The sequence below is a fragment of the Gouania willdenowi genome, chromosome 7, assembly GCF_900634775.1.
Source record: "Gouania willdenowi chromosome 7, fGouWil2.1, whole genome shotgun sequence".
NCBI classification, from domain to species: domain Eukaryota; kingdom Metazoa; phylum Chordata; class Actinopteri; order Blenniiformes; family Gobiesocidae; genus Gouania; species Gouania willdenowi.
The window spans coordinates 40,390,459-40,415,951 of NC_041050.1; the positions used below are offsets into that span (position 1 = coordinate 40,390,459).

The following is a 25,493-nucleotide window of genomic DNA, read 5'->3' on the forward strand; positions in this document are numbered from 1 at the left end:
TAAACATAATGACTTTTATTGTGAAATGCCTCGTTCACCCTGAGGTCACATGACTGGTCACATGACTGCAGACAACAATTCAAACTACAAGTGCTCCAGTGCAGCTCCTCCCACTGCAATCTGGGAAGTTGAGTTCACAGTCAGCTGACTCCGCCTACTTCCTTCAGCCAATCAGAGTGGCTCCCTGCCAAAACCAAGAAACACAGAGGCTCCGCCCCTCATGTCCTCCACTCCTTGGCCCCAACCCAGGTCCACCTCCTCTTTACTCCACCCCTTCAGGTCCTCCTCCTCTTGGCTCCGCCCCCTCCTGGGCTGGCAGGGTTGGAGGTGAGGAGTTTATCTGTTCTCCTTTTTCTCTTCTCCTCCTTTCCCTCAGATCCTCGATCTCTGTCCTTCATCACCTTCACTGATGACACACACACACACACACACATTATACACACACATTATGGTAGTATATTTCTGTCACTTCCACCCATAGCGTTGACATAGATTAATGATATATTAGTTGGTACATGGTGATTTCCTGTCTGACGTGGTGACTCTCTACGTGTCTTTTTACTTTTTCTTTTCTCTCTTGTTGTGCTTTGATACGTAGCCAACAAAATTACTATTATTATTAATTATAAAATAATGCAATAGCTCAAAATAACTTTTGACTAACTACAGGTTATAAACTATGTCATTCATATACTTCTCCTCAGATGTGTGTATGTTGTGTATGTGTGTAAATGTGACTAAGTGTGATTGGTGGCTCTATCATGGTCTATTTTGTATTATGTTCTTTTCTTGTTTTCCTCATTTTCAGTATGATTATTGGTCTATACATTATTTATGTGAATATTTGGAGCTTGTTTCATAAAATTGACCAGATAAAGGCCTGGTTTACATACAATAAACCTGATATTAGTCTAGACAATTATATTTTGTACAAAGCAGACAGAGGGTTGAAAGGAGGTGGTGGAGTATCCACATATGCCACATAAGTCTACAATCACAACTTGTCCTACCAGAGGTGAAACCAGTTAATTTTGAAGTTTGTTAAGATAATCTTTCATAAAAAAAAAAATATTATGGTTAAAAATATCTATAGATCTACAGATTCCCCTGCCTCCATCCATCTTCTTTCACTTTTATCCGGGGCCGGGTCGAGGAGGCAGCAGTCTCAGCAGAGATACCCAGACCTCCCGATCCACGCACACCTCCTCCAGCTGTTCTGGGGGGACCCCGAGGCGACACCAGGCCAGCTCAGAGACATAGTCCCTCCAGCGTGTCCTGGGCCTTCCACGAGGCCTCTTCCCAATAGGACATGCCTGAAACACCTCCCGAGGGAAGCGACCAGGAGGCATCCGAAACAGATGCCCAAGCCACCTCAGCTGGCTCCTTTCGACGTGAAGGAGCAGCGACTCTACTCCGAGCTCCTCCCGAGTGACTGAGCTTCTCACCCTATCTCGAAGGGTGCACCCAGCCATCCTGTGAAGGAAACTCATTTCGGCCGCCTGTATCTGCGATCTTGTCCTTTCGGTCATTACCCAAATGTCATGACCATAGGTGAGGGTAGGAACGTAGATCAATCGGTAAATTGAGAGCTTTGCCCCTCGACTCAGCTCCCTCTTCACCACGACGGTCCGATACAGCGACCGCATCACTGCCGACGCCGTACCGATCCGTCTATCGATCTCACACTTCATCCTACCCTCACTCGTGAACAAGACCCCGAGATACTTGAACTCCTCCACTTGAGGCAAGGACTCTCCACTGACCCAGAGAGGGGAAGCCACCTTTTTCCGGTGGAGAACCATGGCCTCAGATTTGGAGGTGCTGATCCTCATCCCGGCCGCTTCACACTCGGCTGCAAACCGCTCCAGTGCACGCTGAAAGTCCTGATTTGAAGAAGCCAACAGAACAACCTCATCTGCAAACAGCAGAGATGAAATCCTGAGGTTGCACCTAGAAATTCTGTCCATAAAGATAATGAACAGAACCGGTGACAAAGGGCAGCCCTGGTGGAGACCAACATGCACTGGGAACAGGTCTGACGTACTGCCGGCAATGCGAACCAGGCTCCTGCTGCGGTCATACAGGGAACAGACAGCCCTTAGCAAAGGGCCCCGGACCCCATACTCCCGCAGCACCCCCCACAGGGCACCACAAGGGACACGGTCGAACGCCTTCTCCAGATCCACAAAGCACATGTGGACTGGTTGGGCGAACTCCCACGAACCCTCGAGCACCCGATGAAGGGTATAGAGCTGGTCCAGTGTGCCGAGACCGGTACAAAAACTGCATTGTTCCTCCTGAATCTGAGGTTCGACTATCAACCGGATCCTCCTCTCCAGCACCCTGGAGTAGACCTTGCCAGGGAGGCTGAGGAGTGTGATCCCTCTGTAGTTGGAGCACACCCTCCGATCCCCCTTCTTAAAGAGAGACCACCACCCCGGTCTGCCAATCCAGAGGCACTGTCCCCAACTGCCACGCGATGTTGCAGAGACGTGTCAACCAAGACAGTCCTACAACATCCAGAGACTTAAGGTACTCAGGACGAATCTCATCCACCCCCGGAGCCCTGCCCCCGAGGAGTTTTTCAACCACCTCGGTGACTTCAGCCTGGGTGATGGGCGAGTCCGCCTCTGAGTCCCCAGCCTCTGCTTCCTCATCGCAAAACTTGGCAGTGGGATTGAGGAGACCCTCGAAGTACTCCTTCCACCGCCCGACAACATCCCCAGTTGAGGTCAGCAGCTCCCCCCAGCACTGTAAACAGTGTTGGTGAAGCACTGCTTCCCCCTCCTGGGGCGCCGAACGGTTTGCCAGAATCTCTTCGAGGCCAACCGAAAGTCCTCCTCCATGGCTTCTCCGAACTCCTCCCAGACCCAAGTTTTTGCCTCTACGACCGCGCGGGCTGCAGCACGCTTAGCCTGCCGGTACCTCTCGGCTGCCTCCGGAGTCCTACCAGCCAAAAAGGCCAGGTAGGTCTCCTTCTTCAGCTTGACGGCATCCCTTACTTCCGGGCGCCACCATCGGGTTCGGGGATTGCTGCCACGACAGGCACCAGAAACTTTACGGCCACAGCTGCGAACGGGCGCATCGACAATGGAGGAGGAGAACGTGGTCCACTCGGACTCCATGTCTCCCACCTCCCTCAGGATCTGGGAGAAGCTCATCCAGAGGTGGGAGCTGAAGACCCCACTGACAGAGGGATCCACCAGATGTTCCCAACAGACCCACACCACACGTTTGGGCCTGCCAGGTCTGACCGGCTTCCTCCCCTGCCAGCGGATCCAGCTCACCACCAGGTGGTGATCAGTTGACAGCTCAGCCCCTCTCTTCACCCGAGTGTCCGAGACACGCAGTCGGAGATCAGATGATACAACTACAAAGTCGATCATCGACCTCCGGCCTAGAGTGTCCTGGTGCCACGTGCACTTATGGACACCCTTGTGCTCCAACTTGGTGTTTGTTATGGACAAACTGTAACTAGCACAGAAGTCCAATAACAAAACACCACTCGGGTTCAGATCGAGAAGGCCGTTCTTCCCAATCACCCCTGTCCAGGTCGGGACACCATCTAGTACCCTTCCCAGGGACTCCAAGAAGGCCGGGTACTCTGCGCAGATGTTGGGCCCGTAGGACGAAACAACGGTGAGAGACCTGTCCCCAAACCGAAGGAGTAGGGACGCGACCCTCTCGTTCACTGGGGTAAACTCCAACATGTGGCGGCTGAGCTGGGGGGCAATAAGCAAGCCCACCCCAGCCCGCCGCCTCTTCCCGCGGGCAACGCCAGAGAAGTGGAGCGTCCAGCCTCTCTCCAGGAGTTGGGATCCAGAGCCCAAGCTGTGCGTGGAGGTGAGCCCGACTATATCAAGCCGGTACCTCTCAACTTCCCGCACAAGCTCAGGCTCCTTTCCCCCCAGCGAGGTGAAGTTCCATGTCCCAACAGCCAGAAGCTGTTGACATGGACCGGGCCGCCAAGGCAACCCCCCTCGACCCCCTCGCATTCGAGCCCCAGCCCCAGGCCTAGCTCCAGGGTCGGGCCCCGGCTGCGCCATACTGGGCGACGTCACGGTCCTTGCTTTTATAATGTCCATACAGGGTCTTCTGAACTGCACTTCGTCTGACCCGTCACCAAGGACCTGTTTGACATGGGAGACCCTACCAGGGGCATAATGCCCCAGACAACATAGCTCCTTGGATCATTCGGGCACTCAAACAACCCCACCACGTTAAGGTGTCAGTTCACGGAGTCCCCTGCTTATTCAGTACAAAATATTATATCTACTGTTACATCTTTAAGCTAAACTGACTTATTTGATTGGTGACTTCAACATTAACTGGTTATCTCCACCTCTGCCCATGAACGCAACATCTTTACTCATTAAAGAACCCACTAGAATTACTCCTAAAACTCTTATTTACTTGATTTTAGTAACTCATCCTCATATTTCTGGAATGTGGTGTCATATCTGACTGTTTCAGTGATTACTGTATTATCTACTGTTGATGGAAAATTAAAATTACCCGCCTGCCTTCTAAATGTATCACAGTTTGACAAACTAAAACCTTCAACTGTGATAGCTTTATCAATGACTTATTAAATATCAATCGGAATCAACTGAAATTAATACCTTATGTTAATGATGCATGGCAATATTTTCATGATGAGGTTTTTAAGGTCATTAATACACATGCACCTCTTAAAGTGATCAAAGTCAAAGGGCACCATCTTCCCTGGGTGAACGGTGATCTGCTAATCAATATCAGATAAAGCAGGAAAGAAATATCACCAATAAATATTCTACTGACAGGAAAGTGTATATATTACTAAGGAACACTTATACAACTCTCACTAGAAATGCTAAATCAGACTACTATAAAAATCTAATCATTTCAAAAATCCTAAACATTTCTGGAAAAAAACTCACTGATTTATTTGGTAAATCTGATTGTGCATCTATTAATATGTGTTGATAATAAAATCACAACTGATTCAATGGTTATTGTAAAAGCTTTGAGTCAGCACTTCTCCTGATCATCTGAAGTACAGACCCCACATCACTCTGCTATAGCCTTCAGTAGGTCACTCAAAGTTTGTTTTCCTTTAGATCAATCAGCCCAACTGATGTTGAGCAGGTCGTTAGTGCAGACCCTGATGGTATTGAAGTCAAATTTATTAAGACTGCATCTCATATTATTTCCTTTTGCTGACCTTCTTTATTTTTCTCTACCTGTGAAGTGCCTTTTATGTGGAAATGTGCAAAGGTTATTCCTCTCCATAAAGGGGGTGACCTGAACAACATTCATAACTAGACCAGGAAAAGCATTTGATAGAGTCAACTGGTCGTTCCTCCTTGCTGTCCTTGACAAATTTGGCTTTGGAGAATCATTCATCCAATGGATCTCCACCCTATACTCTAAACCTAAGGCCTCAGTAACCACAAATAAAATAACATCCCAAAGCTTCACACTGCAGAGGGGAACCAGACAAGGTTGTCCACTCTCACCTTTGCTTTTTGCAATATTTGTTGAACCTCTCGCAGCAGCTGTTCATCAGAACTCTGTTATTAAAGGAATCCACTTATCCATCTCAGAACACAAAATTAATCTTTATGCGGATGATATTTTACTCTATTTGGAAGAACCCCAATCCTCATTAAAAGAAGTATTTAAACTAATAAACAGCTTCTCTAAACTATCAGACTATTCCATTAACTGGTCAAAATCATCAATCCTTCCTTTAACAAAAAATCACGGAATCCTGCAAACCAACACCCACAATACCCCTCCCCCACAAATACAATTAAATATATCACCAAACTTAAATGAATTAATTAAACTGAACCTAGATCCAATGTTGGATAAAGTCAAAGATGATCTGAGGAGATGGAACAATCTCCACATCTCACTCCTTGGCAGAATAGCCTCAGTTAAAATGAAAATCTTACCTAAAATAAACTATCTGTTCTCTATGATCCACTGAAACCACCAACGCAATGGTTCAAAAGATTAGATTCTGCAATTACAAAATTCTATACTAGAAATAAAAAACCCAAAATAAGCCTTTCAACTCTTCAAAAAAATAAAAGCGAGGGAGGGTTGGAAGCCCCTAATTTCACGCATACCTAGCAAACCAAATTCTATATTTAACAGAAGCTAAAACCAAAAGAATACCACAACACCTGGCTAGAAATAGAACAGTTAGACTGCAAACATATTAAACTCTCTGATCTCCCTTTTATCACTGTGACCCTCAAACGTCATAACTGCTTTCAAAACCCACTGATTGCCTCCACCCTGACTGCGTGGTGGAAAGCCCTGGACATTACAAATGTTCAATTAAAAACTAGCATGCTGTCTCCAATCTGGCACAACCCTGACTTTAGAAACAGAAAAACACCACTCTATCTAAAAACATGGGAAGAGAGCGGAATTATTCATCTCCAAGACCTCTTTGAAAATGATAAGCTCAGGACATATAACAATCTAACCCAAACATTCAATATAAATAAAAGTTACTTTCTACAGTACTTACAAGTAACAATCAACAAAAATACTCCAGTAGATCTAATTACCTTGCAGCCTCCAGAACTGGCTATATATATTACTTTTTTTTTTAAAAACTCTCAAAAATATACAGAGCACTCTTAAACACTAACTAATCACTTACCAATCGCTAAATGGGAAGCTGAACTCTCAATCACCACGAACATCGATTTCTGAACAAAAATTTGTTGTAATACTTTTAAGATGACTAAAAACACAAATCTTCAGCGAATTTATTTATTTATTTATTGGAGGATAAGCCCCTTGAGATGGAACATCTTGTTTTCGAGGGGTTCCTCAACTTACATAAGATGGCAGATACAGCAGAGCAGACAATACAGGAATTCAGTCTTTCAAAAATAATAAATACAACAAAATATAGATAGGCACACACACATACACACACACACACACACATAGTATACATTTGACAGTTGTTCAAAACAGTAAATATTTTATACAAAAAATAAATAAGTAATAATAGTGATATCATTAATAGTATCTATCTAATGATAGTAAAAACTTTCATTAGATTAAATAAATAAAAAGGTTTAGGTTACATAGCCTATGATCAAAAACACTGACAGATATTCTGGAGATGGAGGATCAGAGCATTTTAAACATAGACATTGGTTAGAGAGTGGATCAATAATGGGAGAATGTTCCAGTCAAATGGAGCTTTATGTTTGAATGAAAATTTACCGACTACTTTTTTGACTCTAGAGACGACAAGATATGGTTGATCAGCATGAAGCAAACTGTATGAAGATCTGAAAGGAATTATATATTGTTTTAAATAATCAGGAAAACTTAAATGCATACATTCAAATATAAATAATAACCAGTGAAGCTGTCGTCTAGATGCCAGAGAGAATCATGACATATGTTCATACATTTGTCAGTGGTGAGTTCTGAAGGGACAGTGGAGGATGAATCTACACAGACTATTGTAAGTGATATTAAGTGGTTGGAGAATCGTGGCAGTGGTGTTTTGATAAATAATATCACTGTAATCAATAATGGGAAGAATCAATTGGGAAATGATGAAGTGTGTGTGTGTATGTGTGTGTGTAATGTGTGTAGTGTGTATAATTTGTGTTGTGTGTGTATACAATGTGTGTAATGTGTGTGTGTATATAATATGTAATGTGTGTAGTGTGTGTGTGTATAATGTGTATAGTGTGTGTGTATATAATGTGTAATGTGTATAGAGTGTGTGTATAATGTGTGTTGTGTAGTGTGTGTGTGTGTGTGTATAATTCGTGTAGTGTGTATATAATGTGTGTAATGTGTGTGTGTATATAATGTGTAATGTGTGTAGTGTGTGTGTGTGTGTGTTACCTTCTTCCTGAGCAGATGGCGTCTCTCTCTCCATTCTAAACTCTTCCTTTGTTTCTTCCTCTGGAACCAATTTCCCTCCAAACATCAAACAGAGGAACAAGGTCAGCCCCGTCGTCTAATCACAGCTCAGCATTCACTCAACGTGTCTCATTACCTTCCTTTACTTCCTGAATGATGTCATCAGGTAGAGAGAAACTCTTCTCTGAGTTTGGAAACGGAAGAATCTCTGACTCGTGCTGAAACACACACACACACACACATACAGGGTCAGTGAGCTGTGTTATGGTGTGTGTGTATGTGTGTGTGTGTGTGTGTCCTACCAGAGCCTGCATGTCGTACATTGATCCCAGGTGATCCCATATGATGGAGGAGGAAACCTGACGACCGATGTTCTGACTGAACTTATCTCTGATACAGATCATATGGAAGTGTCTGTTCACCCCTACACACGCACACACACACACAATTTATAATTGGGGTTTGTTTTAGGTACAGCACATCATGCTCACATCTTCTGTGTCAATTACACAAATAGACACACAATTACACACAGTCACGCACATAGTTACACACAGTCACACACAGTTACATACATAGTACACAGTTACATACAGTTGAGTTTTTCCACTCAAGCTTATCAGTAACCCTAAAAACCAAACTAAACCAAAATTAATTCGAAAGCCTCACTTGAAATTTGTAATCCCAGAAACAAGATAGAAAAACCCACTTTACTGGTTATAGTTTACCGTCCTCCTGGTCCATATTCAGAGTTTCTCTCTGTATTCTCTGACTTTCTCACTGATCTGGTGCTGAGCACTGATAAAGCTATCATAGTAGGTGACTTTAACATTCATGTTGATGATGATAACAATAGCTTAAATAAATTGTTTATGTCACTATTAGATTCAAATGGCTTTACACAATGTAAACAAACCAACTCATTATCTTAATCATGTCCTGGACCTTATTCTAACATATGGTTTAGATACTCTGGTCTTTTGGAGAGAGCAGACATGTTTTCACTCGCTCCGATAACACGACCTTGGCTACAGCTGGCTTACAGCTGAACAGCCTGAAAAATTGGGCCCAAGACAAAAAGAAAAATGGTTAAGAAACCGCATGGATGCCCTCCATAACCTGAACCGGGTTTGGAAGAGGTCAAGGAGATGATACGCGAAGGTCTACGAAACCTCAAAGATGGTCTATCTGCCGAGATAAAGTCTTTGGAAAAGACGCTGGAAAAATCACTGGAAAACCTTCAAAGTGAAGCAAAGGTAATGAAACAGCAGAATGAGAGGAATGCTGAAGAGATAAAACTGTTGAACGCGAGGGTTGAAGAGCTGGAACAAAAGGAAAGAGAGAAAGATGTCATCATCACAAGCTTAAAGATAATACCCAGGAGTTACGCGAGTGACGAAGAAACAAAATCGATTGAACAACAGGTTATTGACTACTTGGAGTCGAAGGACATTGTCCTGAACCCTGACAACATCAACTTCTGCCATCTCCTGCCAAAGAGAAATGATAACAGAGCTGTAAAAATCACCTTCACGAATGTGAAATTTAAAGGAGAACTACTAAAGCAAGGAAAAAAACTGAAGGAAATGAAGGTTTTTATTAATGAAAACTTGACAAAACAAAACGCAAGCATTGCATGGAAGGCACGCCAAATAAAAAAAAGGAGGAAAGATTCTAAAGACGTGGACGAGAAACTGCAGGATTTATATCGCACCACTGGGAGAAGTGAACGGAAAACCAATATTCATCAAATGATGAAAGACTTAGGAAAATATGAAGGATCCACCTAAACAATAACATTACTGATGGTAATCACGGACATGGACCCAAATCTATATAAACACTGGAAACAAAACTCAGACTGTGATTATTACTGACACTGAATTCAATGTGGAAACCAAGAGTAAAAAAGGTCTGTCATTTATTCATTTCAATTGCTAGGTGGTGGGGTGATTATGGATTACATTACTACTTTGCTTATGAACTAAGACATAGTAATGTGTTTATACAAGAAAGTGTTAAATATAACAGTGGAAAATACAACACTGCCAATAGAACTAAAAACAACTGGAATAACCTTGATGTAGAGACAAAATAAGCTGCAAACTTGTGTGTCCAAAAGAGACATTCCCGAGTGGTGACGTCATGGATGAAAAGGGAAAAACCTTTCGAACAAATTCGAAAGAAGATAATCTTTTCTTGAACTGGAGGAATTCAAACAACGTCTAGCAGGGAACAAGGCCGACACGAACAACAATAGAGAGGAGGAGGAATTAAAAAAAAAAAAAGACAACACTGACTACAGATGAGAATAAATCCTACACAAAAAAGGACTGTTCAGAACAACCTAAGAATGTTTGACCAGAGAGACATGTAAACCCATGTAGATTTTCGATGTACAACACAGGGGACGGGACCTAGATAAGCAAACTGCTTCTCTCATCTCCTTTTTCGGCATGTACAAAAAAAAAAAAAAATGTAAAAAAAGTGAATGTAACCATGTCGGAAATAAACTGAATAAATAAATAAATCACCTGACAATACAGTATATCCTCAAAATCCTATTCTTTCAGATCACTTCCTGTTATCCTTTGAATTTAGAACTGTAAGGATGTCCTAGTAAGTCACTAAAAAGTCTCCAGTTAATTCAGAATGCTGCAGCTAGAATACTAACAGGTACTAACAGGAGAGAACATATTTCTACAGTATTGGCTTCTCTTCATTGGCTTCCTGTAAAATCTATAATAGAATTTAAAATCCTCCTGTTAACATACAAAGCTATACATGATCTAGCTCCTGTATGTCTATAGAGACCTGTTAGTGTCCTATCGTCCAGGTAGATCACTCTGCTGGTCTTCTGGAAGTTCCTAAAGTATCTAGAAGTAGAACAGGAGGCAGAGAGTTCAGCTACCAGGCTCCTCCCCTTTAGAACCAGCTCCCAGTCTCAGTACAGGAGGCTGCTACTCTCTCCACCTTTAAGGCTAAACTTAAAACCTACTTATATGCTGAAACGTATACCATATAATAGTGTTAACCTAACCACTAGGAACAAAGCTCTAAACCTAAAAATAGGAATTAAGAACTAAGATTATATAGTAGAACACCAACATTATATTCAAACATGATCCACCATCTACACACATAGCTCTAATGGGCTGTAATGGGATGATTTCCAGTCAGACACAGTTGTACCAGGTTGTAGACCAACCCCACACTTCTGTCCCTGGTTGTATAACCATCATACTGATCACACTGCTTCACACCATTTACACTGATGTCCACCTCATAGATCATTACATGTGATCAGTAGAAGACAAAACCTCGTCTGTAGTGCTAACATTTCAGAACATGGAGGATGCCATAAGATGTTTAATATTAACCTAACCACTAGGAACGAACGTATCATAGTGTATCATGTTTTTTTCTTTAGTCTGTTTCTTCTCCTCGCCCTCCGCTCTCTTTTCTGTTTCAGGTGTCTTGATGCTGGAGGTTCCTGATCGATGGTTCGCAACTCAACTAGTCTGGGACACTCGGAGGGTCTATCCTTCTATCCTATTCTGTTTGTCCTTCTGTTCACAAACCGCAACCTGTAGAACCAGATGTTCTCCACCTCTGAACCTGGTTCCACTGGAGATTTCTTCCTATAAAAAAGAGGGAGTTTTCTCTTCCCACTGTTCATGTGGATCTTGTTGTGTTCTTTCTTTCTTACTATAGACTTTATTTTTTTGGTAAGTGCTTTGAGATGACTTTGTTGTAATTTGCGATATATAAATAATATTGAATTGAACAATTACATTACACACATAGTTACACACACAATTACACGCACAGTTTCATAAATAGAAACACACATTGTTTGGATCTTTGGTTTCAGCCCTCCAAAAAGGTTAGGCCAGGTATCACAGATTTCACAACTCGTGTTTGTCTTTGTTGCTCCTTACTCAAACTTTATTGACCATGGTAGACACAGTGGTAGACCACAGGTTATAAACCTGAAACAGGATAAATGCTTGATCACATAACACTCATCACACTTATTACCAGTGCTTAACAGGTTCATTTAACAGTTAATATGTTACTAATGGATCATGTGCTCCTGGCTCAGTCCGGCCCTCGACCTTTCCGTTCTGGTCTTGATGACTGCTGAGATACCCCTCCGCCTTTAGACTAGCTGTCAAGTATTTGGAGCTGGCTCTTTTATACTGGCATTTTGAAACATAGTGACATCACAGAGGTGACGCCATACATAGTTACACACACAGTTACACACACCGCTACATATAGTTACACACATCGCTACATACATCGCTACACACATCGCTACACACATCGCTACATACATCGTTACACACATCGCTACATACATAGTTACACACAGTTACATACATACATAGTTACTAGTTATCGACCGATTCATCGGCCAGCCAATTTAATAGTCCGATTTTTGCGTGTTTTATGTGTATCGACATCGGCCGATGCGCGCTGCTGCGTTCGCCGATCCACTTTATTAACAGAGCGGCTGCTACAGGGCTCCATGTTGCTGTAGACACAGTGCAGAGCCCCTCCCCCCACTAGCAGAGCATGTGGGGGGAGGGGCAGAGCATGCGGCAAGTTTTAAACTTTCAAAGCATCTTTTAACTGTTTAAAGGGGACATATCATGCTAAATCCACTTTTTTAGCCCTTAAATGCATTTTGTTGTATATTTAGAGTGCTTAGAAATACAGAAAGAATCAAATTAGTTTCTTCAGATGCTTCGTAGATATCTTTATATTCTCTTTTGCTCATATTTTTCACTCTGTTTCGATTTTTCTATTCTCTATTACGTTTTTTGAACTATTACATCACAGTATTTGCAGCAGAACTGCCAAATTAGTTCATCACCTCCAGGTCCAACACTTCGAGCAATCCGCCATTTTTAGTTCTCGCTTTTATTTTGTAGTCCAAGCTCCAGGATGCAGAAGTTACGAGAGGATAAGTCAAAATGTTGGGTTGTTGGATGTAGTAACCCACACGCTTCATTACACCGTCTCCCAGCATCAGAACCTTTTCAAAGTGTCTGGTTGAGTTTTATTTTTTATAGAAATGTACCACATCTGTGGATAAGGTCATTTTAGTGTGTGTGAAGCACTTCAATGATGACTGCTTCATCAACCTCCACCAGTATAAAGAAGGATTTACAGAAAGACTTTGTCTGATTGAGGGTTCAATTCCTTCTATCTTTGGAGACGATGAACAGAGCACTTCGGTAAGCTGTAAATAACGCTAAAAAGTGTGATAAGACGTCCCTGTCATTGTTTTGTTAGCATTAGCAGTTGCACCGTCTTCATATGTTAACGCTGTGTGCTCGTTTTAGATCCTTGATGATATGGCCTACGTGATTTAATTTAAGTCTAAAGTTTTCATTAGTCATTTCATTTTGATGTTTTTGTCTTTGAAAAGACTATTAAAATGCATTTCGTGATGTTAGCTTGGCGCTAGCGTTAGCTCGGTGCTTGTGTTAGCTCACTTGTTAGGGTTCTGCAGGTTCATGATCTTCATTTTCATCTCGCTCCACTGGGTCAGACTCTGGCTGGAACATGTAAGGCTGGATGGACAAGTCTAACGTTGTTGACATTTTGTAAATAACCTCTGAATAAAAAGTTTATGCTCCGCTACATAGCCGTATCTCTTCTATCAAACTACAAAAATGGCCGAGCAGGGTGGAGTTGAACCGAGTGTCACCTGAAGAGGGACGAGTCCTACACACACAAAGGGTTGTGGTCTGGTGGCTGGTGACATGCTGACGTATTGATCATTTCCTGTGCACGCTCTACCGCTGCTTGCAGCGCTCTACTACTGTGTTCTGCTAACGCTAATCAAACTTGTTGTCATTGATATTTTAGCCTTGAAAACACTTGTTTTAATTTTTTACCGTACAGTTAAACGTACGAAGGTTAAGTAAAAAGCAATCTCGCCTCTTATAGGCAGTGTAATCTCCTTTAAACTTCCTTTTGTCCTTAGCTTAGCTTAGCTTAAATTTAGCACCTATGGCTTCTCTCTCCTCCCCTCCGCTCTCCTGCCCGGTGTGTCAGATGTTTAGTTACTCCTCGTCCTCCTTTAGGGACAATGGTAGTTGCATAAAGTGTAGCGTACTGTTAGATATGGAGGCGAGGATCAACAATCTGGAGAAGCGGTTCCGCACCCCTGATACCAAAACCGAAGCTAGCAAGCAGGACCTAGCCGGTGCGGACCGTGCTAGCTCTAGCTTAGCCTCCCCCCCGGCCAGCAATGACTGGGTTACTGTCCGTGGTAAGCATAGTCCAAGGTCAAAAAGCCGCTCGGGACACCACCATGTTCACGTCTCAAACAGGTTCTCCCCCCTCCGTGAGGACAACACACTCACCGGGGAACAAACTCTGATAATTGGCGACTCGATAGTGAGAAACGTGAAGCTAGCGAAGTCAGCGGGCATTGTGAGGTGCATCCCAGGGGCCAGAGCGGGCGACATAGAATCAAATCTAAAGTTGCTGGCAAAGAGTAACCGTAGGTTTGATAGGATAGTCCTCCATGTCGGCACTAATGACTCCCGACGTCGTCAGTCGAAAGCAACCAAAGTGAACATTGAATCAGTTTGTGCTTATGCTAAAACAATGTCGGACTCCGTAATTTTCTCTGGTCCCTTACCAAATCTGACCAGTGATGACATGTATAGCCTATAGCATGTCATCATTTAACCGCTGGCTATCGAGGTGGTGTCCAGAAAACGAGGTGGGCTTCATTGATAATTGGAGATCCTTCTGGGGAAAACCGAACCTGATAGGAAGAGATGGAATCCATCCTACTTTGGAGGGAGCATCTCTACTATCAGAAAACATGGCACAGTCACTGTTATGACATCTCATGAATGAGACCATGTTACAGAGGCGGAGTCCTCCACGCCCCTCTGCGCTTGCCTTAGGACAGTTTCCCTCCCATTGCTATTATGATAGCTGTGTACATCGCCATGGCAACTGTTGTGATGGTGATGAATATTATTTTATGGAGACGGTGTCAGTCCCTCGACCCATATTTCACAATGATTTTAACATAAAATCAAATAAAAGAGCTATCAATTATAAAAATCTGAAAAAAATTAAAATCTCAAATCTAGAAACACCAAAACATAAAAGCATTAGATGTGCTCTATTAAATATTAGATCACTGAGATCCAAATCTCTACTAGTAAATGACCTTATCTCAGAAAATAACTTTGATTTATTCTGTTTAACTGAAACATGGCTGTATCAAGATGAATATGTTAGTTTAAATGAAGCCACTCCTCCCAGTCATTTAAATACTCATATGCCACGAGACATAGGCCGTGGAGGTGGTGTAGCAGCTATTTATCATTCCTCTCTCCTAATCTATCCTAAACCAAAGGCCAGTTACACTTCCTTTGAAAGCCTGGTTCTAAATTTATCTCATACCAAATCAAAAACCTGCCAGCCAGTCTTATTTGTGATAATTTACCGTCCTCCAGGCCCTTATTCTGAATTTCTATCAGAATTCTCTGAGTTTATATCAAACTTAGTCCTCAGTTCTGATAAAATACTGATAGTAGGAGATTTTAATATCCATGTGGACAAAGATAGTGATAGCCTGAGCTCAGCCTTTATGTCCCTAATAGACTCAGTTGGCTTTTTTCAAACTATTAATGAAGCTACTCATCGTTTAAATCATACTCTTGATCTTGTTCTAACATATGGCCTTGATATTAATGAACTAAAAGTCTACCCTGAAAATCCTCTGCTATCAGATCACTTTTTAATATCTTTTAACATTATCCTAGAGGATCTCGCACTGTGCAATAAAATAGTTAGGAGTAGAAATCTGTCCAATAGTGCTGTGGCTAAATTTAAAGAGGCCATTCCTGCTGCCTTAAACTCAGTGCACCATCCAATAAATAACTATGATATTAATTATAACCCCTCTCAACTGGATCTGCTTGTCGATAGCTCTGCTAGTCTACTAAAATCCACCTTGGACTCAATTGCCCCATTGAGGGAAAAAACTATTAAACGTCAGAGGAAAGCTCCGTGGTTTAGCTCTGAAACTCACACACTCAAACAAACAACCCGTAAATTAGAGAGAATGTGGCGCTCCAATAAAACAGAGGAGTCACGAATACTCTGGCAAGAAAGCCATAGTAAATACATGACAGCCTTACGACATAGTCCATCTACATACTACTCCTCACTAATTGAAGAAAATAAAAATAATCCGAGGTACCTTTTCAGCACTGTAGCCAGGCTAACACAAAGTCAGAGCTCTATTGAGCCCATGATTCCTCTAGCCCTCAGCTGTGAGGACTTTATGACATTTTTTAACCATAAAATTCATAAGATTAGAGATAAAATTAGCCACTCCCTGCCTTCACCTGGGCCTGCTGTACCATTAAATGTAAATAGGCCTAACCTAAACTGTTTCACACATATAGGACTTCAGGAACTTAACTCTATTATTTCATCCTCCAAACCATCGACCTGCCTTTCAGATCCGATCCCAACTAAGCTGTTTAAAGAAGTTGTTCCCCTGGTCTGCCCATCTTTGTTGGAGACAATAAATATATCCCTATCAATAGGCTACGTGCCACAGTCCTTTAAAGTAGCTGTAATCAAACCCCTTCTCAAAAAACCTACTCTTGATTCCAGCACTTTAGCAAACTACAGGCCTATATCTAATCTTCCTTTTATTTCAAAGATTCTTGAGAAAGTTGTGGCGGCTCAGCTCTGTGAATTTCTTCAAAACAACAGCCTGTTCGAGGACTTCCAGTCAGGCTTTAGAGCTCAACACAGCACAGAGACTGCTTTAGTTAAAGTAACTAATGATCTACTCTGGGCTTCAGATGAAGGACGACTCTCAGTGCTGGTTTTATTAGATCTTAGTGCAGCTTTTGACACTATAGATCACTATATTCTACTAGAGAGATTAGAGAAATTACTTGGAATCACAGGGACTGCCCTAAACTGGTTTAAGTCCTACCTATCTGATAGGTACCAGTTTGTACACGTGAATAATAAGTCTTCTGTGTACACTAAAGTAAGCTACGGGGTTCCTCAGGGCTCTGTGCTAGGTCCAATCCTCTTCTGTATCTATATGATCCCCCTTGGTAATGTTATGAGAAAATACTCTGTTAACTTTCACTGCTATGCTGATGATACCCAACTGTATGTATCAATGAAGCCAGGTGAGACAAATCAGCTATCTAAACTTGAGGTCTGTCTAAAGGACATTAGGGCCTGGATGGAGCAAAATTTTCTTCTTCTCAACTCAGACAAGACTGAGGTCATTGTACTGGGCCCACGACACCTTAGAGAAACCTATGCTAGCCTAACTGCCCTAGATGGCATTACTCTGGCACAAAGCACAACTGTTAGAAACCTTGGGGTTCTATTTGATCAGGATTTATCCTTCAACTCTCACATAAAACAAACTTCAAGAACTGCCTTCTTTCATCTCCGTAACATTGCTAAAATCAGATCTATCCTGTCTCAGGGCGACGCCGAAAAACTAGTCCATGCTTTTGTTACCTCTAGACTGGATTATTGTAATTCTCTTTTAGCAGGCTGCCCGAGCAAGTCGCTTAAGACACTTCAGCTGGTTCAAAATGCTGCAGCACGTGTACTGACTAAAACTAGGAGAAGAGATCACATTACTCCTGTATTAGCCTCTCTGCATTGGCTTCCCATAAAATATAGAATAGAATTCAAGATTCTTCTTCTCACTTATAAAGCCCTAAATGGACAGGCACCAGTCTATCTCAAGGAGCTTGTAGTGCCATACAATCCCCCCAGAACACTACGCTCTCAAAATGCTGGACTACTCGTTGTTCCATTCATCTCTAAAAGTAGTATAGGAGGAAGAGCTTTCAGTTATCAGGCCCCACTTCTCTGGAACCATCAATCAACCACGGTTCGGGGGGCAGACACCCTCTCTACCTTTAAGGTTAGGCTCAAATCATTCCTCTTTGGTAAAGCTTTTAGTTAGGAACCAGCTCATAGCTCATAATTAAGATGCAATAGGCATAGACTGCCGGGGGGGGGGGGGTCTGGCATGCTCGGTTGGAGAGAGGTTGGAGAGGGCGTTAAGAGAGAGGTCATTTAGGTTAGAGAGGGACCGGAGAGGGTCCCATTCCTCTCTCAAACACTCCCTCTATGTCTGCTTCTTCCCTTGTGTGTTTGCTCCTGTTCTCCTTCTGGCTTTTGTCTTGCAGGTCCGTGGGATCCTCAGTGTGGAGTTACAGAGTCTCAACAACTCTGTCTCCACCCTTTCCTCTGCACACACCCAACACAGCATAACGTGGATGGCTGTTCATCATAGGAATGGGATCCACACAAGGTTCCTGCTGCTTAACAGAAGGTTTTCCTTGCCGCCATGATGAATTCATGTTGGGTGTGGGATACATATGTATGTGTATATACGTATATATGCATATGTGTGTATCCATAAAATGAAGAGTCTGTCCTTAAGACTGCTCTACTGTAAAGTGTCTTGAGATACCATTGGTTATGATTTGGCCCTATACAAATAAAGATTGATTGATTGATTGAAGAGGGGGCGGGGTATGGAGTGTCTCATTTGCATTTAAAGAGACAGCACCAAAACGAGTTGCTCTCAGAAGCACATCAGAAAAGGGGTAGAAAAGGGGTGGAGCTATAATAATGAGGAATTCAGACCCAAGCATTGCAGTTCAGCTTTATATAGACCACAACTGTATGATTTATATGTAAAAAGGAAGGATTTAAAACCATGATATGTCCCCTTTAACTTAGCGGTTCCGTGGGTCCACGTGTTGTGTCGCACTTGTAGTTAACGAACCGCTGCTGGAGGTTTGAAGTGTGTGTTTCTTTCCCTCTCTCTCTGCATCTCACTCAGTGCTGATAAGTTTTTAAAACTTTGAGAAGCAGTTTACTACTTGTTTGAATATTTATTCTTGTTAATGTAATTTAGAACAGAAACTTGAACAGTTTGTTGCTTAAAGGTGCAGTCCGCAACTCTCAGATCCCTCTCTCCCTGCTGCTCTCTTGTCCTGCCTCCAAACTTTCCAAAGTCCCTCCCTCAGAGAAGCTAACAAGCTAACGTTAGCCCGACAGCAACATCACAATAATACAACATGCTCTGTTAAAAGCATATAACTGCAACGCATCTCTCTCTCTCTCAATGTGCACACACCTTTGCAGCAGCAACACAGTGTCACTTACAGCAGCCACATGGAGGCTGCTGCACACACATGAACACATGCACCACAGAGTTCTAGTGTAACAATTACACATCAAACATAATGTAAATCAAGCAGCAGTAATTATCTTTCAAGCAGAAAAGTCACCAATTCCATCTTCTACTCCTCCAGACCATACACTGTAAAAAAGATGGCGATCTAGCTCCGGGAAAGGGGCGGGGCCTGTGAGCAACAGCTGTCAGTTAGTCCATCAAACACTGATTGGTTCTTTTTGCTCGGTCGCGGTGCATTCTTCTTGCTGATCTCGACGAGGACAGTCGCATTCTGTTTCTCCCTCCCTTCCACTCTTATCTCTCCCTGCTGCTGCTTTGTCTGGTCCTGTGATTCTTTTTTTATTTATTTTTTTTTAAAAGGATTTTTTGGGCTCTAGGGGCCTTTATATGACAGTTGCTTGACAGGAAGGGGATCAGAGAGCAGGGAATGACATGCAGCAAAGGGTCCCAGGCCGGGAATCGAACCTGGACCGGCTGCAGGTGAGGAACTACAGCCTCCGTTTATGGGCCGGGCGCTCAACCCACTGAGCTAAACACCACCCCGGTCCTGTGATTCTAACAAGAGCCTCTCTCTGGAACTTATCCAAAACCGGAATAATGGAATTAATGAGTTGGTCTCTCAGTGCTATCGATCAGATTTTTTCGATGAAAAGAACCGGGGGTGGTGAACCCGCATGTCCAAGCGGGACGTTTGCGGCTGGATACACACTTGACCCTTGGAATAAGTGGCGAGTTGTGTGTCTGTCCATCCTTTCAGTGGAAGACGTGGAGGACATCTACATGATTGGAATAATGATAGTAGGCATGCTGCTGATCGGAGCTGGTGGCTTCCTAATCTATGGAAAAGTCCGTACTACGCTGGCGACTGTTTTGGAAAAGCTGCCAGTGATTTCTGTTAGGCCATTCATTGGATTACAGCAGAGAGACCCAGGACAGAAGGCTATTGAAATTTGACATAGCCTGTATCAAAATCACATTGCTTATCGTCCTGTCAGCTCCCCAGCCAGCCAAGGCTAAAGCCAAGGTTGTCTCATCTCTTATCACCAGGAAGTTTCTGCAGACGGCGGCTCTTACCAAATTCCTCGTATTGTTCTAAACTGTACCTGGCCAATAAAGCTGATTCTGATTCTGGCAATCTGCCAAAGGCTGCAGGAGAAGCAGGGGGCGGGGCTCAATGAGTCTGATTTTTTTCCTGCACAAACTACTAGTTAGATGTAAAGCTGTCCTTACATAGAGACAGCTTTAACAAATATGACAAAAAGTCACTTTTATAAGAGTTGCAGACTGCACCTTTACAGCACATCTCACATCGCGTTATTTTCCTCTGTTAATTCATGTTCTGGGGTTGTGTTGGAATGGAACATTATTCATGGTTTATTTGTGTTTTTAATACTATAATTATATATTTATACTCAATAATTCTGTTAATAAAATATATCTTCAGTCAGACCAACTTTTGTCAAAGCTTTTTATGCACATACAGTTACATACATTTACACAGACATAATTACACACAGTTACATATATAGTTACACACATCCTTCTGTGCGTGCGGTAGGTGTTGAAGCTTTACGCGCAGCGGATGCTGTGCGTTTTGAGATTTCAAGCTTTTGACGGAGTCTCTAACGCGGCCGACGCTGGAGGATTGTTGAACTTTTGTGGCATATTTACGGCGCGTCGACCAATCAGGAGCCTTCTCCAATCGTGACAAATTCAGAATAATAAAAAAAAAAAACACTAACCGGAGGCGGAGACAGATGGACAGGCTCTCCTGCTGACATAGAGCGCCTGTAGTTGTGGTCCTGGTAGGAGATGTGAGCGCTGATGCAGGTCAGCAGGTCGTCAAACTAGGCACGGGAGAAACAGAAGTAGCGCCTCGTCTGAACGCAGCTCTGGGGAATCCAGAAATGGCGCCGAGGAGCAAATAAAGCCAAGTCACTCTCTGGATAATGTAGAGCTGATGAACGGGAGTCGGACGCGGACCTCTGACATCACATTGCACACACTGAGTCACATCAAAATACATCCGACCGGAAACACAATGTTCCCCACCCTATCACAATCACTGGGTGAATTATGAACGGAAATGATCTCCATAATATCATCCATTGTATGAACACCACTGGCAACAGAGAAGCCCCTCCCCTAAAGCGTGCTCTCTTCCCAAATTGTTTGGAGGCGTGTCCTGAGTATCTTTAAGGCTGGTGACAAGCGTCCAACTTGGGGCGTGCGGCACAAATTCGACACACGGAACTAAGGCTGGGGTAAACAATTATTTTATCAAATAGTTGACTATTCTAACGACTAATTAGATGATTAATCTAATTATTTTTTTGTTGCATGATTAATTAAAACCATAAAATCTCAAATAAATACCAAAAAAATCTTAATAAATTACTTTTATTATACAACGGTTTTCGAAAACCAAACATATCCTGCTTAACACAAAATAAAAGCAGTGTTATACAAAATGGAAGGCCTGTCAGTGTTATGCGTTAGTTGACATTCATTGGTGAACTAACTCTGGTGTAGTGAATCATGATGCTAAGCTGTAAACGTCAGTCTAATATTGTGTTTTACTATGAAACGACGGCAGCATGATTGAGCTAACACAAATCATAAAATTGGCAAACGTAACATTGAACAGATACGTCTTCTGTTACTACAATCTGACAGCAGTTCTACACTTTGGTGGTGCTTCTGGCTGGATAGCTGTGTTCTGTACGTTAGCTACCCTTACCATTCCTGCCAGCACTATATTAGATAAACACAGCTGTTTAACCACCAGCTACTAACAGTACCCAAACACAGTTAGCTAGCACCACCGAAGTGTGCAGAGCTCACGTTGCACAATACATAAACATAGACAGTATTTATTGCTACACAGCAATGCTGGTGGTATTTTTTATTTCACAATACACTACTAATGTTACACAAACGTGAAATTATTTTAGCAAACGTTGGCAATATTTAGGCCTGGGTCGATAACAGATTTTGCTTAACGATATATTGTCCCACAAATTATTGCCGATGAACGATATTGTCAATTTTTTTAGACCAAATTAACCACTAATATAATGATAACATATCATAAAAATGCAAGTACAACCTTTCAAATGCAATCAACTAGTATTTCTCATTAGTATTTTTTACCATTGTAATTGGAACGTCAAGAACTTAACAAACTAAACAAATAAAACAAACAACTAAAATAAAATAGACCCCGTCTCTGTTAAGAATAAAAAACAAAAGGAAAAAAAAAAAAACACAACCAAAGCAATAAATAACGTCTCTCTCAAATTACTAAATTGCACTTGTAATAAATAATAAACATTGAGACACAGAGGTATATAATATAGTTGTACATTCCTTAACAGGTAACACTTCCAATCCAGTTAGAACCTTTGTAAACAACAATGCCAGTGGCCCCGCCTCCTCCTGTTTCATTCAGCCTTAAACCAAACAGAATGAACCAAATCATTTCTAGTTTATTCTGCTATAGAACAAACATGCTCAGGTGCTGAGGATGAACCCGCTAATCATCCAGCCTGTTTGGAGGCTAAAGACGAGGAAAGCTAAATACAACATGGTTGCTAGCCCCGCTCGGCTTCTGCTTCTGATCACACCGTTTACGTCTCCTCCGCTGGCGGACACCATGGGAATGAGGCTCCACTGCCTCATAGGCCGCTGGGTGTAGCAATTCAAAGCTAAGGTTTAGGTCCAGATTTGTCGCATCTACCGGACTATAACGAGTAATTATGCTGCAAGTTCACTGAGAAATTATTAGAAACTGACTATAATATCCGTTGCTAACGCTAGCCTCTGCAGCCGCAGCCTTCAGGCCAAAAACGTATGAATATGGCAATATACCATGGCTGAGTTCATTTTATTTACCGTCCGGTTAATTGATTTATCGATTATCGGCCCAGGCCTAGCAATAGTAACGTTATTTACTTCTGTTCTCCGACATCACGAGTAACAATGGGATGCCTCCGCTTCAAATACTCCCACATGGAAGTTGTGCTAATGTGATACGTCAGCTCCATTGAGCAAAGACTGCAAATAACTATACCTTGACGCTTATGGCTCCGTTTAAATCATTCCCACACCTTTGATGTAGAGCGACGGGTTGTGTTTTGGTGACATGTAGAGCTTGGGAGGGCAGGCTGCTGAGCCTGAGAGGTGATTGGAGACCGAGTTTCGTCCTCCATGCTGGTTTGGCATGGCGAGTAGGCGTGGCGACGCAACCGAGTCATCGACGTCGTTGATGCGTCGCTACAGGCCTACCCGGAACACGTTTGATGTGACCGCAGCATTAGCCGATGGTGGGATGTAAACACCAATCAAAACCACAGAGGCAAACTCTCTGAGAAGATACAGTAGTACGGCCAGCAATGGACACAGGTGTGTTCCAGGTAAGGGCTGCAGAAACTGTTGAGTTTGGTGATGGTTTGCACCATCTCTGGTTGATCATGAAACAGATGCCACCACCCTTAGTTTTCATGGGTAGCTTCACTGACCTGTTGGCACGGGGTACAGAGAAGCTGGGTGGGGTTACAGCCAGGTCTCCGTTAGGCAGATGGCGGAGCAGTCTCAGTGGTCCTTATGGGTTTGAAGCAGGAGGAACAGGTCATGGAGTTTGTTTTTTATTGATCTAACATTAGTGAGTAGTAGTGGTGGGCGATATGGGCACTTCCTGTAGCTAATATCTTGATCAGCACTTAATCCGTGGTGTAGGGATGACCAACAGCTGAATGTGAGACAAACTGTCTTTCTGACAAACACTGAACGTAAGTAGCAAACACAGGAGCAGAGCTCGTACCGTGGCCGCCATCTTGGAGACATTGCACACATTATACACACACAGAGTATACGTGTGCGTGTGTGATACACATCTACAACTTTAAATAAAATACTAACATTCAATAGAACAGAAAATACTGTAGTTTATGGAGTTTTTCTATTTAAATCGATCTATGTTTCTGTGACTAAACTCTTTGTTCTTTAATCTGCTCTGATTGATCCTTAGAGAACATCTGGACCTGTTCAACATGTTACTGGTTTAAAATAAAGTTATTGTGAAGCTCCAGTGTTAGCTGATCTTTGATAGTAACCTTTAACCTCTGACCGACAGGTGGCGCCAAACGAAGCCGTTTTTAAACACAAAGAAGAACAGCTCCGTCCACAGAGACTGCGACCGTGGACGGACCGCACACCGCACGTTGACTCTTACCTACGGGCTTGTGTCCAATCATTGCGTGGAACAGACACACCTCCACCTCGTGGCTCCAAACCACCGGGTCCTCCGCGGGCAGCAGGCCGGGTTCCGGGCGCTTCTCTTCGGCCTGAGTCAGCAGCACGTCGGCCTCTCCCATCACCGCAGTAACAACAGACACGCACTGTGACGTCACCACGCACTGCATGTTGGGACGGACATTTGTACTCACTTCCGGATGTAGATTCGAATGAAAATGTTAAAAAAGTAAAACTTTCCTACATTTCAGAGCAAATGAAGAGTTTTGAAAATAGATACAAACATAAATAATAAATAAAATACTAGATACAAAGATTACTAAAAAACACAAAAAAACAAAATACATATTAAATAAGAAAAACACGCTCTGTAGTTTCCAGTGCTGTGATTGGTCCTTATTCTAATGCTGACATGGACATTGATCATGTGACCTTTGATGTGATAAAAGCTGCCATTTCTTTATGATTAGCTCCTCCCTCTCAGCAGAGGACACACCTCCTCTGAGGTCAGAGCACTAAACATAATGCTGCCACCACCATGCTTCACAGCATGGATGTACTGATGACAACTCGAGGGTGTGGTACAGGTCAGGGTCAAAGTTCACAGCAAGAAAACAAACACACACACAACACAGTGCTGCTTCATCCGGTGAACAAACACCAACAACTTTATTGTAAACACACACACACACACACACGCACACGCACACACACACACACACACACGCACACACACACCTCCTCTGGTAACATGCTTGTTATATTAAGCCACGTCTCCACCTGGAGCATCATGGGAGCTGTAGTTTTCAGATAGAGAACCCAGTCGCCCCCTTACTCACAGCCGATTGGACGTTAATGCCACAAGGCCCGCCCCTCGCAGAACAACCTCCAATCAGGATAAAGACTGAGGGTAAAGTAAACCCAAAGGGCGGAGCTACATTCACGCATCAACAAAGAGTGACACACACACACACAGGTCTGTTCTTATGGCGATCTTGGCGATGACAGACAGGTGGCTGAGGGAGAGGGCGGAGCTCAGAGGATGAAGAGCTGCTATTGGTCCTTTCTGTTAGAGTTGTCTTTGTCCTTCAAA

At 42.9% G+C, this 25,493-nt stretch overlaps 1 protein-coding gene across 2 annotated transcripts; it reads right to left on the reverse strand.

Annotated features, from left to right (window-relative positions):
• On the reverse strand, window positions 1-24,550 carry mrgbp (MRG/MORF4L binding protein). Of its 2 annotated transcripts, none has more exons than XM_028452347.1 (5): window positions 24,381-24,550; window positions 8,199-8,320; window positions 8,033-8,114; window positions 7,879-7,938; window positions 1-406 (listed from the first exon to the last, which is right to left on the reverse strand). In XM_028452347.1, exons 1-5 carry the CDS (start codon window positions 24,520-24,522, stop codon window positions 276-278), a joined length of 537 nt encoding a protein of 178 aa, XP_028308148.1. In that variant the 5' UTR covers window positions 24,523-24,550; the 3' UTR covers window positions 1-275. The 2 variants fall into 2 exon arrangements, with proteins under 2 accessions (XP_028308148.1, XP_028308147.1); XM_028452346.1 differs by having other exon boundaries at window positions 7,879-7,953.
• Window positions 24,551-25,493: the final 943 nt, after the last annotated feature.

Excerpts from the sequence above, each read along its gene's own strand:
- mrgbp (XM_028452346.1), bottom strand. The coding sequence starts at position 24,522 with ATGGGAGAGGCCGACGTGCTGCTGACTCAGGCCGAAGAGAAGCGCCCG. Across the intron at positions 7,954-8,032 it reads CATTCAGGAAGTAAAGGAAG|GGAAATTGGTTCCAGAGGAA; the intron begins GTAATGAGACAC and ends TGATGTTTGGAG. Across the intron at positions 407-7,878 it reads GCCATCTGCTCAGGAAGAAG|TGAAGGTGATGAAGGACAGA; the intron begins GTAACACACACA and ends GTGTGTCATCAG.